The sequence below is a fragment of the Mastomys coucha genome, unplaced genomic scaffold, assembly GCF_008632895.1.
Source record: "Mastomys coucha isolate ucsf_1 unplaced genomic scaffold, UCSF_Mcou_1 pScaffold12, whole genome shotgun sequence".
NCBI classification, from domain to species: Eukaryota; Metazoa; Chordata; class Mammalia; order Rodentia; family Muridae; genus Mastomys; species Mastomys coucha.
The window spans coordinates 45,957,583-45,970,381 of NW_022196894.1; the positions used below are offsets into that span (position 1 = coordinate 45,957,583).

General features: G+C 42.8%; 1 protein-coding gene across 1 annotated transcript in view; it reads left to right on the forward strand.

Annotated features, from left to right (window-relative positions):
• The window catches only part of LOC116083308 (developmental pluripotency-associated protein 2-like), an 18,203-nt gene extending 9,537 nt beyond the window's left edge, over positions 1 to 8,666 (forward strand). Inside the window, exons 8-9 of the mRNA XM_031360097.1 lie at positions 6,689 to 6,839; positions 8,632 to 8,666. Coding sequence (XP_031215957.1) covers positions 6,689 to 6,839; positions 8,632 to 8,666 — 186 coding nt within the window. The remainder of the gene's footprint in view (positions 1 to 6,688; positions 6,840 to 8,631) is intronic.
• The last annotated feature ends 4,133 nt before the right edge of the window (positions 8,667 to 12,799 follow it).

Genomic DNA, 12,799 nt, shown 5'->3' on the forward strand with positions numbered 1-12,799 from the left:
CTATAGTATGCTACCTTTCAGATTGGCTTTTACCTAGCAATATGCATGTAAGAAATATCCCTGTCCTCCTCGATAGATTTTTCTTTTCAATACTGAAGTTCCATTGTCCACGATGTGCCTTATGAATTGATGCTATTACTAATGGATACCTAATTGTTTTTAATATATTTAAGACAGTGTCTCTTGCAGTACAGGCTTGGCCTTGAATATTTTAATTTTTTTAAAAATGTATTACTTAGCAGGGTAGTGGTGGTGCATGCCTTTAATCCCAGCACTTGGGAGGCAGAGGCAGGCAGATTTCTGAGTTCAAGGCCAACCTGGTCTACAGAATGAGTTATAGGACAGCCAGTGCTATACAGAGAAACCCTGTCTCAAAAATGTATTACTTGACATTCCCCACACTCAATTGATCACACATCATCCCTGTCTTTTATGGCACATGTAGCCCCACCAATCCCGCCACTGAGGCCACATGAATACAGTGTATTAACCGGTGTACAGGTAACTCGCCAGCAACTAAACTGACTGCTGATGGCTCCCCATGCTCCAGCGGTCATCGACTGCCAGTAGTAGTAGCTCCCCAGGAACAGCATGACCCCCACGAACCTCATCTCTCTTCGGCTGCATCTTAATGGTTTTGATTGATTCTTGGCCCTTCATTTCCTAAGTGCTGAAGTTTACCACCATGTACAGTGCTGGACATTCAACCCAGGGCTGTGGACATACTAGCAAGTCACATACTTTACCAAGCTACGTTCCCAGCTGTAAATTTATGGTAAGGCTAGAGACTCTGGAGAGCCCAGGCTGGTCCCCCAAATTCACAAACATGCCTCTACCTATTAAGTCTTGCACACAGATTTGAGACAGATGCATCTTGTCTTTAGGATGTGTAACGGAGGTTGATGCCAAGCTCTTGATCTTGACTCTGCTTCTCATGTCACTAGATTTAAAGGTGTGCCACTACACCCAGATTGCTGCCATGTACCAGGGATGTATTGCTAGGATTAAACTGAGCCTTCCATGGCTCTGGGTGACTTCAAACTTTCCTTGTAGCTGAGGATAACTTTGAACTTCTGAGCCCCCTTTCCACCTACCTAGTGCTGGCATGGGTATGGACCGCCGTCTTCACCTTTTATGAAAAGTTCCTAAGGTTTTCTGTATGCTACTCAAGCACTTGATATAGTGGGCTAAATCCCCAGCCTCGCATCTTCCCTTCTGTTTTTAGAAGCAGGGTCTCATTCCAACCCAGGCTGAGCTCTGATTTCTGCTGTAGCCCAGGCTAGCCTTTGAACTAATTCTACCTCAACCTCCTTAGTGCTCTCATACAGAGTAACATCATACGCAGAGAGCACAGGGTTGAACAGATTCTGCAAGACTGTAATGTGAGAACCTCGGAGGTGGAAGCCAGAGGGGAAGGAGGAGTACAAGGCCATCTTTATGTATGGCAAGTTGAGGCCAGATCTGGACTACTTAGTAATTTTAGGATTTTGTGGCTAGACTGTTCCTTATAAGAACAAATAACAACAAAAAGAAAAAAGAATGGAGGGAGGAACCAAAGAAAGAAAAGAGGAGGAGAAATTCAAGAATCATTTAAGGGGCTGGATAGATGGCTTACAGGATAAGAGCACTGGCTGCTCTTTCAGAGCTCTTTTTTTTTTTTTAAAGACTTACTTATTATATTTAAGTACACTGTAGCTGTCTTCAGATACACCAGAGGAGGGCATCAGATCTCCTTACAGATGGTTGTGAGCCACCATGTGGTTGCTGGGAATTGAACTCCGGACCTCTGGAAGAGCAGTCAGTGCTCTCAACCGCTGAGCCATCTCTCCAGCCCCTCTCAAGCCTCTCAGAGGTCTTGAGTTCAATACTCAGCAACCACATGGTGGCTCACAACCTCCTGTAATGAGGTCTGATGCCCTCTCTGCTGCGTCTGAAGACAGCTACAGTGAATTGGGCTGGAGCCAGCTTAATTCCTAGCAACCACATGATGGCTCATGACCATCTGTACAGCTACAGTGTACTCATACACATAAAATAAATCTTTAAAAGAGACATTTGGACATTTAAAATGGAGGTAGGACGCCATAGTTATTCAAGCTTTCAGTCTGCCTCTGAGTTTAGAATTGCAGCGCAGACACGCAGAGACCTGTCTCCCTCCCCATGCATATTGAAACATTGTTACATTGTTAAACTTTGCAGAAGATCTTTCAGTACAATGGATTCCTCTTCCCTCAGTCTTGCCTTGATTCTTGATAACATTCTCCCTCTCTCCCTGCCCCTTCCCCCCCCCCTTCTCTCAAAATCAGGAATCTGTGACAGTATTGGTTATACTGGATAATCTATGGTCATTTTTCCAGTTCAAGAGCTTCAATTTGGTGGCACATGCTTTTATTTCCAGAACCTGGGAATCAGACAGGTATGTCTCTGAGTTGTAGGGCCAACCTGGTCTACAGAATTCTGTTTCAGGACAGCCTGTGCTACACAGAGAAACCCCGCTTGGAAAAAAAAAAAATCAAGCCCAACAGTGGTATCACACGCCTTTAATCCTAGCACTTGGGAGGCAGAGGCAAGTAGATTTCTGAGTTTGAGGCCAGCCTGGTCTACAGAGTGAGTTCCAGGACAGCCAGGGCTATACAGAGAAACCCTGTCTTGAAAAATCAAAACAAAACAAAAAAAAATCAAGAGCTTCAATTTAATCAGATCATCCAAGTCTTTTGCCATTTAAACTATTTCCTCAAGGTCCAAAGAACAATTTGGAGAAAAAGATATCTTATGGTAACAAAATAAACATCCCTGTCTTTGAACAACTCAGACTCAGAATTTATAGAGAGTGCCTACATGAACTTTAGGGACATTGGTTTCCAAGGTGGAAAGAAAAATAAGGGTGTTTTGGTAGAAGGAACAACATCACAAAGCCTGGGACTGGGGAGAATGAGTTTTGTTTCGGGAGCTCTGATGAGATCAGGGCGCTGCTCAGTGTGAGGAGACTGTAAGGTGTTCAGGATCATAGTCCATGCCCCCCACCCCCCAACCCCTTGACTATTTTCTTTCTTTCACTAGGGATAAAATCAGGCCCGGTAAGCATGCTAGGCTCTTCTGAACCTCTGTACTGACAAATGCTCCTGAGTTCTAATCTGTATGGAAGGTGTACAGACTTCTTATTCCCTAAGCAACCCAATTTGTTATCAACTTCAGCCTTACATTGTACTAAGCACCACTCATAATAAAAGGGAGAATGCAGATCCAGGCATGATGCATGCCTGTAATCCTAGCACATGGGAGGCAGAGGCATGTGGACACCTTTGTGAGTTCCAGGCTAGCCAGAGATACATGTCCAAATGAAAAAAAGGTGAGGATGCAGAAGCAAGTGATTGGTGTATACACAAGTACTTGATCATTGTGCTTAGACTTGAGCATCCTGAGACATTTAGCAACTGTTTGCATATGGGGGCTATCCTGGATACAATCTCTTTGCAGACAGTCATGTTAAAAAAAAGCGAGATAATACACAAATGGGCTTCATGATAGCAATTTCTCTCCTTTTAAATATTTGTTATTTTTATTATTTTGGGGAGGGGAGGTGAGACAGTGTTTCTCTGCATAGCCCTGGCTGTCCTGGAACTCATTCTGTAGACCAGGCTTGCCTCAAACTCAGAAATCTGGCTGCCTCTGCCTCCCAAGGGCTGAGATTAAAGGCATGTGCCACCACTGCCCAGTTATATTATTTGTTTGTGTATGTTTGCCTACATGTATGTGGAGGTACCACAGAGGCCAAAGAAAAGTGTCAGAGCCCCTGGAGCTGGAGTTGTAAGTGGCTGAGAGGTGCTTAATGTGAGGTGGGTAACCAAAACTTGGATCCTCAGTAAGACCCATAGGAAACAGTTTAACAACCAGGGACTCCACCTAGTTTGGGCTATGCAAACACCTTTTTAAATAATGTACTTTGGCCGGGCAGTTGTGGCGAATGCCTTTAATCCCAGCACTTGGGAGGCAGAGGCAGGCAGATTTCTGAGTTTGAGGCCACCCTGGTCTACAGAGTGAATTCCAGGACAGCCAGGGCTACACGGAGAAACCCTGTCTCAAAAAACCAAAAACAAACAAACAAAAAATGTACTTTGACAGCCTTGGACCCTCACCCCCACATATACCTCTTTCTGAACAATGTACCTAGCAATATGTTAGCAATCTAGCACCCCCCACTTCCTTCCAGGTGGTTTCACAGGAAGTCATTTGAGGATAAGAGGGCCAACTTCCGTGTTTTCTCCTTCCATCGTGTGGGAACTGGGGATCAAATTTAAGTTCATCCTTGGAGGAAAATGCCTTTATCCACTGAGGCATCTCACAGGCCCTGTTTTTGTTTGTAAGCATAATGTCTCATGGTGTATATGTACCTTTTTTCCTTTATCTGTTGGACCCCTGGGCTGTTTAATGTAGCAGTAGACACGGATGTACACGTGTCTCTGGTTCATTGACATAAAGTACTTAATGTACTCAGAAACGGGCTACCTGGGTCATCTGGTTTTGTAGTTTGAGGAACCTCCACGCTGACTTTCACAGTCACAGACTTATGTCCCCAGCAGCAGTCCCCTTTTCCTCCATCCTCCGAAGCATTTGTTACTATGCTTCTTTTGGCTGGTCGCCATTCCAACTGTGGTGAGCTGCCATCTCAGTTTAGTCTAATTTACATTTGCCAAGTGACAGAAGATGGTGAAGTCTGTTTCAAGATTTTATTGACACACGATTGCAAGGCCTTTTGTTGTAATTTAACTCTGCATTAGAAATATCGCTTGTCTTTTCAATGGTGTATTTCATCAAGATGGTGATTATACTAGTGTATTTTATGGTACCCAACCAGGTTGTTAATATCTGTAATTCATGTTCCATGGAGAATTCTACAAAGGAAGTCTATGGGGGCAATTATCCCTTCACTGATAATTTTGATAATGTAGCTAAGAAATTAGAGTTTTCTTAACCCTAATCCACATGGCCCTTGGTTCCCTCAGCTATTTCCTGCCTCAACTACTATTTTCTCCAAGTGATCATTCAAAGGGTAATTCTGTATCCTGCTGGGCATGGTGGCTAATGCCTGTCATTTTAGCTCACAGGAGGTGAGGCAGGAGGTTTACTGTGTGTTTGAAGCCAGGTTGGGATTCAGTGAGATTACTACACCCCCCCTCCCACTCCCAAATGATAATAATTCTATTTCAGGAATCCTCTCTAGTGGGTAAATAGCTTCTTTTCGCAGGGTGCTTATTAAATATATTTTAATGTGGGCTTAATCATGAAGGCAAAGAAAGAAAAAGATTAAAATGAAAGACAGACATACCTGAGGACATGGGTGTGGATGTTTTTGATAGTTTCCTCCAGCCTCCACTCCCACTAGAATGCTGGGTACTAGGATCACAGGTGTAAGCCATTGTGCCTAGTTTCTGTGGCAGTCGAGGTCCCACACTAGCCTTACTTGGCTTTGTGTCTAGGAAGTAATCAAGTGCCCTAACAACTAAACTACACCCTCAGTACTCTAAATTCTGTCTTTCTACTCTGTAATCTCAATCATCTTGCTTTCCATGACCCTTTAAATTGGACACCATTTAAGTATTGTCTTTGAATTGAACACACAGATTCCTATGCTTATTTAATTTTCCAAAGTTGACTCAAGTTTGCGGTGGAAAATGCCTTTAATCCTTGCGCTCAGGGGTTTATAGTAGGAGGATGGGGAAGGGGGGTGTCAAAGTTGACTACCCAGAAAATTCCAGTTCCATCTAGGCTACTGGAGACCCTGCCTTAAAAAAATGAGAGGGGGTGGGGGAGAGAGGAGAGGAGAGAGAGAGAGAGAGGCCAAACTGGGCTATATATTGAGACCTTCTTTCAAAAATGCAAACAGCTAGGCAGTGGTGACACATGTGTTTAATACCAGTACTCAGGAGGCAGAGGCAGACAGATCTCTTGGCCTGGTCTACAGAGTGAGTTCTAGGACAGCCAGGGCTGCATAGGAAAGCCTGTCTCAACAAAAACCAAGCTGACTCAAGTAAAGCCTAGAATATATAGTTCTTCATTTGATGCCTCTAGGACAAATTCTTATCAGTGAACTGGGTGGTAAAGGCACACACCTTTAATCCCAGTCCTTAGGAGGCAGAGGCAGGTGGATCTCTGAGTTCAAGACTAAACTGATCTACAAATTGAGTTCCAAGAAAACAGAAAAGAAAAAAAAAATCATGTTATTAATCTTATTTTTTAACCATTTTTCTTTTTACTGTAAATAGACTTTTTCTCACATAATATATCCTGATTATGGTTCCCCTCCCTCTCCACCTCCCCCCCCCCAGTTCCTCCCCACATAGTTCTTGTGATAGGATCTCGTTCTATAGGTCTTTCTGGCCTGAAAATCACCACGTAGACAGGCTGGGCTTTGGGCTTCTGAGATTACAAGTATGTGCCACAATGCCCAGTTTACTATTCACTTTAAAGATACCAGTGGTCTGATGGCTTCAGAGAAATGCTGCACAGAAGTTTTGACGAATCTGGGCAGGATTACAATAAAACATTTCCTGTTTATACCAAGTGGCTGACCCACTCTCAGAAAAACAAAACATAATCTGTGCTTTTCCTCATTCAGATCTTTAAAATGTTTTTAGTTGTGTCTACGTGGATGTGCCTGTGAGAATTTCCATATAAAACGTGGGTTCAGGTTGCTCAGGATCCCCTGGAGACATACCTGAGGACATGGGTGTGGATGTTTTTGATAGTTTCCTATCAAAAGGGACAGGTTGCCGTGAGCCGCCTTGTGGATGGTGGAAAGAAGCAGGGCCTTTGCAAAGGTGTAGCTGCTCCACTTGAAGGTGGGAAGGGGGTTTCTGGGGGCAGAAGGATGGAACAAAAGCAAAGCTTAAATGCTACAGTGCAACTTAATTCCTTGTAAACTAGTAAAAAAATTAACTACAACCACACCTATATTCTTCAGCTTTCTTTTAAGCGTGCTAGAGCTAAGCCTCCATGGGTGTGTTGCATGCTGTGTATGTAGATTTGTACCTTTTGTGACTATGTAAGTCACGTGGAGTTTGGTATCCATTTCTTTGTGCAGTCTTGACTGTCCTGGAACTAGCTCTGGCAGGTTTGTTTGTTTTTGTTATTTTATTTTTATTTTTATTTATTTATTTATTTATTTACTCATTCATTTTGTTTTTTTCTGATTTTTTCTTTTTTAAGACAGGGTTTCTCTGTGTAGCCCTGGCTGTCCTGGAACTCACTCTAGACCAGGCTGGCCTCGAACTCAGAAATCCGCCTGCCTTTGCCTCCCAAGTGCTGGGATTAAAGGCGTGCACCACCACTGCCTGGCTTGGTTTTGTTATTTTAATTATGTGCATGAGTATATGTATGTATGTATGTATATATGTGTGTATGTATGTATAAATGCAAGTGTCCACAGAGGCAGAGGAGTCAGCTTCCCCTGGAGCTGGAGTTATAGACAGTGCGAGCCACCTGAGGTGGGTACTCGGAACAGAACTCAGGTTCTCAAGAAGTATGTGCTCTTAAGCACTGAGCCATCTCTCAGCTATGTTCTTTCTCTTTTAAGATGGTATCTCTCTTTCTCTCTCTCTCCTCTCTCTCTCTTTCTCTCTCTCTATTTTTATTATTATTATTATTATTTTTTGGTTTTTTGGAGACAGGGTTTCTCTGTATAGCCCTGGCTGTCCTGGAACTCACTCTGTAGACCAGGCTGGCCTTGAACTCAGAAATCCGCCTGCCTCTGCCCCCCAAGTGCTGGGATTAAAAACGTTCGCCACCATTGCCCGCCTAATGGTATGTCTTTCTATGTAGCCATGTTTGAACTCAAATTTGCTATGAAGACCAGACTGACTTTGAATTTGAAGCAATTCTCCTGCTTATACCTCTCTGTTTTGTTACAGGTGTTGTTTGTTTGCTTGTTAGAGACAGGACCTCTCTACATAGCCCTGGCTGTCCTGGAACTCACTATGTAGACTAGACTGGCCTTGAATTCAGAGATCTACCTCCTGAGTGCTAGGATAAAAGGCTTGTGCCAGAACATTCAGCCATTTGCTTTCTATTGGTACAGGGTCTTCTGTAGCCCAGTGTAGCCTGGAACTCATTAAGCAGCTGAATTGGTTCTTGGAATTCTGATCTTCCTGCTTCCACCTTCCAAATGTCATGGGAATGGATGCCAGAGATGAGCATGAAATAATGTAGCACCTCAGTCTATGCAACCCACACAACACGCTCTCTCCTTTTTCAGGGTCGTTGGTAGCCCATTATCTTCAAGGCCACCAAATTTTACCAACCTTCCTAGATAGCTGTCACGTGTTACATGTTTTAAAACTCACCTTCACTTGAGGTGTCAGAGTGGGTTAGTACACAGGGAGACCTTACCCTTCTCAGAGATGAAGTGGAGGGAGTGGGGAGGGAGCACGTGGGGGGCGGACTGGGAGGAGAGGTGGAGGGCTGCAGTTGGGATGTAAAGTGAATAAATAAATAAATAAATAAATAAATAAATAAATAAATAAATAAATAAGAGAGAAACAAACCCTCACCCTCATTACCTGAGCCCTTTGCCCTTTGAGAATATGTTTATTGTTTTAAGGTGTGTTATGTCTACTAATATCGAATCTCTTTCAGGTGCTATGCCGACATTTGTAGTAGACATCATCTAAGAATTCAGGCAAAAGGGGCTAGAAAGATGGCTCAAGTGGTTAAGAGCTCTGGCTGCTTTTCTGAAGGTCCTGAGTTCAAATTCCAGCCACCACATGGTGGCTCACAACCATCAGGTAGTGAGATCTGATGCACCCTCTTCTGGAGCGTCTGAAGACAGCTACAGTGTACTTAAATATAATAAATAAATAAATCTTTTGGCCAGAGCAAGCAAAGCAGAGAGAGCAGCTATCTGTAACAAGATCTGATGCCCTTTTCTGGAGTATCTAAAGACAGCTACAGTGTACTTACATACAATAAAATAAAAAGAATACAGGCGAAAGTGTATCTTCATAGGAGAAATTTGCTTGGTGTAGTGGCATATCTCTGCAATCCCAGTGCTTATGAGACAAAGGCAGGAGGATTTTTAGTTTAAAGCTAGCTTGATCTACATAGTCAGTTTCAAGCTAGCTATGGCTAAATTGTGGGACCTTGTTTTGAAGCAAAACAAACAAAGTAACCTTTTTTTCCCCAAAAGAAAAGAAAGAAAAATATAAAAGGATAGAAAAAGAAAATATTATAATAACTAGGCACATACTAGAAAGTAGGTCAAGCCAGGTGTGGTGGTAGAAGCCTTTAATCCTAGCACTTGGTGGAAGCAGAGGCAGGTGGATCTTTGAGGTCAAGGCCAGCCTGGTCTGCAGCATGAGTTCCAGGATAGCCAGGGCTCCACAGAGAAACCCTGTCTCCACCTCTCCTCTCTCTCTCTCTATTGCCCCCTGAAAAAAGTGGGTTACAGGGTTAGGCTTGGGAGTTAGATTAATCGATGGACAATTCATTATTTAAATACTTAAGTTGGAGGATCTTCATATAGAATAAAAAAGTAATGGGTGCCCCCCCCTCTCTCACACACACACACACACACACACACAGAGCGAGAGAGTGAGAGAGCGAGAGAGAGCTCTGTTAGCTTCGAAATGGACTCTTGGAAGGATTAATCACCAATGATAAATGTTCACTGTCCCCCAAGAGCCGGATTCATTGTGCTATTTTGAGCAAATCCTATTCGTCAGTGTCGACCCATAATAGCACCCATCTATTATGCTGTTTGAGATCTGCCCATGAGGTCAGCCTAATGACCTGCTTGGCTCCAAACAATCATAGGACTAAAAAGTCTGGGGCTATCACCAAACCGTCTTCTTTGACCACTACTGCTAAAGCCCAGCCTCACTTCTTCACCCTAATGTAAAAGAGAAACAGAGGTGGGTGTTTCCTCTTTCCCAAGTCTGTTTACCAACTCTACTGGAGAGAAGAAAGCATAGGCTTTCAGTGTCATCAATTACTGAACGCAAATAGGGTATGGACTTTGTAAATACATTGTTTGCATCATTAGCAACACAAAGATCCACAGGAGCACGATCTCATCTTTAAAGAGCTTCCTTCATGGTTATTCTTGACAATAGAAATGTCCTGAAAATTTTATTGTGAGTAACTCACCAAGTTGTGTTCACTTTGTGGTTTCAGTAACTAGGGAAGGTAAAGGTCCTACAATAGGTGACAATACTGTGTATGGAGAAAAGGAAATTAGGCAACTTGGCAGGTTGAGATGGACTAGTGTGTAAAGGTGCCAAGACTGCAAACCTGAGCTGATCTCCAAGAGCCACATAGTCGAAGGAGAGAATTCACTCCCTCAATATTTCCTGTGACTTTCATACTCACTTGGTGGGATGTGCACTCCCCCAACAAATAAATATACTAATGCTAATATTAATAAAACCAAACTAAGCAGTAAATTATGAATAGAAGATTTATGAGAATCACATTTTGAGACATTTATAACTGGTTTTATGCTTATGTATAAATAACCTATAGTAGAATTTGTTTTCTTTTTTCTTTTTTTTAAAAAGATTTATTTATTTGTTACATGTAAGTACACTGTAATTGTCTTCAGACACTCCAGAAGAGGGCGTCAGATCTCATTATAGATGGTTGTGAGCCACCATGTGGTTGCTGGGATTTGAACTCAGGACCTTCAGAAGAGCAGTTGGTGCTCTTAACCGCTAAGCCATCTCACCAGCCCAGAATTTGTTTTCTTAAGACAATATGTATTGCAGGATATCTTCTTTCTCTTTGTTTGTTTTTGTTTTTTTTGTTTTTGTTTTTGGTTTTTTTTTTGAGACAGGGTTTCTCTGTATAGCCCTGGCTGTCCTGGAACTCACTCTGTAGACCAGGCTGGCCTCGAATTCATAAATCTGCCTGCCTCTGCCTCCCAAGTGCTAGGATTAAAGGCATGCTCCACCACTGCCCGGCACAGGATATCTTCTAATGACTGATCCTACCAAATCTAACTCTGAAAGGTTAGCATCACTATAGAGTAACTCCTCCACATTCAGTTTGCTCCAGGGATCAAATTCGAGTTTGTGTGACAAGTACTTTTACCAGTGAGCATTTCCCCAGCTCCAATTTTTTCTATGTAAACATTTAATTTGGAATCTGGAGAGACATCTCAGTGATTAAGAACACTGGGGTCAGTGATTAAGAACACTGGGGTCAGTGATTAAGAAGAGCACTGGTTACCTTCACAGAGGACTCAGGATGGATTCCTTTGGCAGGTGAAAACTGTCCACAACTCTAGTGCCAGAGGTTCTGAGGCCCTCTGCTGGCCTCTGTGTGCACTGCATGAACATAATAGCTATGTAGGAGCAAAACTCCTATAAACATAGAATACATACATCTTTAAAATCGATTAACTAATTAACTTCTTTTTTTTTCTTTTTTTTTTTCTTTTTTTTTTTGGTTTTTCGAGACAGGGTGTCTCCGTGTAGCCCTGGCTGTCCTGGAACTCACTCTGTAGACCAGGCTGGCCTCAAACTCAGAACTCTGCCTGCCTCTGCCTCCCAGGTGCAGGGCGAGCGCGCCACCACCGCCCGGCTAATTAACTTCTTTTTAGTATGCAAAATAATGGTTATCATGTCATGATGGCTTTTTTAACTTATGTATATCATTGTGATGGTTTGTATATGCTCAGCCCAGGGAGTGGCACTATTAGAAGAAGTGGCCTTGTTTAAGTAGGTGTGGCCTTATTGGAGTAGGTCTGTCACTGTGGATGTGAGCTTAAGACCCACATCCCAGCTGCCTGGAAGCCAGTATTTTGCTAGCAGCCTGTAGATGAAGATGTAGAACTCTAAGCTACTCCTGCACCATGCCTGCCTGAATGCTGCCATCTTCCTGCCTTGAGGATAATGGACTGAACCTCTGAACCTGTAAGCCACCTCCAATTAAATATTTTCCTTTATAAGAGTTACCTTGGAGCCGAGTGGTGACAGTGCACGCCTTTAATCCCAGCACTTGGGAGGCAGAGGCAGGCAGATTTCTGAGTTTGAGGCCAGCCTGGTCTCCAGAGTGAATTCCAGGACAACCAGGGCTACACAGAGAAACCCTGTCTTGAAAAAATAAACAAACAAAAAAACCAAACAAACAAACAAAAAAAAAGAGTTACCTTGGTCATGGTGTCTGTTCACAGCAGTAAAACCCTAAGACAATCATAGTACTCAGTTCACATTCACCTCCATAACTCTTTCTTGTTCAATTCCTTTACCATCTTGTAATATTTCATTCTTTTCTGCTCTTGGAACTTTCTGGTCAACTATGGGTTTAACCAGTTTTCTTCCTCCCCTTCCCACCCCAATGCTTGAACTCAGAAACTCTGCCATACTACAAAAACATTCTCCCATACTTAAATTTTATCTATCATCTCTCTCTCTCCCTCTCTCTCTCTCTGACATCCATCCATCCATCCATCCATCCATCCATCTATCTATCTATCTATCTATCTATCTATCTATCTATCTACCTACCTATCTGTTTTTGTAGAATGTGATGGTGCTTACCATTAATCACAGCACTCTAGAGGCAGAGTCAGGCAGATTTCTGTGAGTCCAGGGTCAGCCTATGCAGTGAGATTGTTTCAAAACCAAAACAAAATAAACAACATTTTAAAGATAGGATCTTACAAAGAAAGCTATTCAGGCAGGCTGGCCTTGAAACACGATCTTTTCAAGTAGGTGAGATTACAGTTGTCCTTCTGTAGGGTAAAAATAAAATGGCCGGGTGTGGCGAAGCACATTTTAATTCCAGCACTGGGGATGGGGGTGGG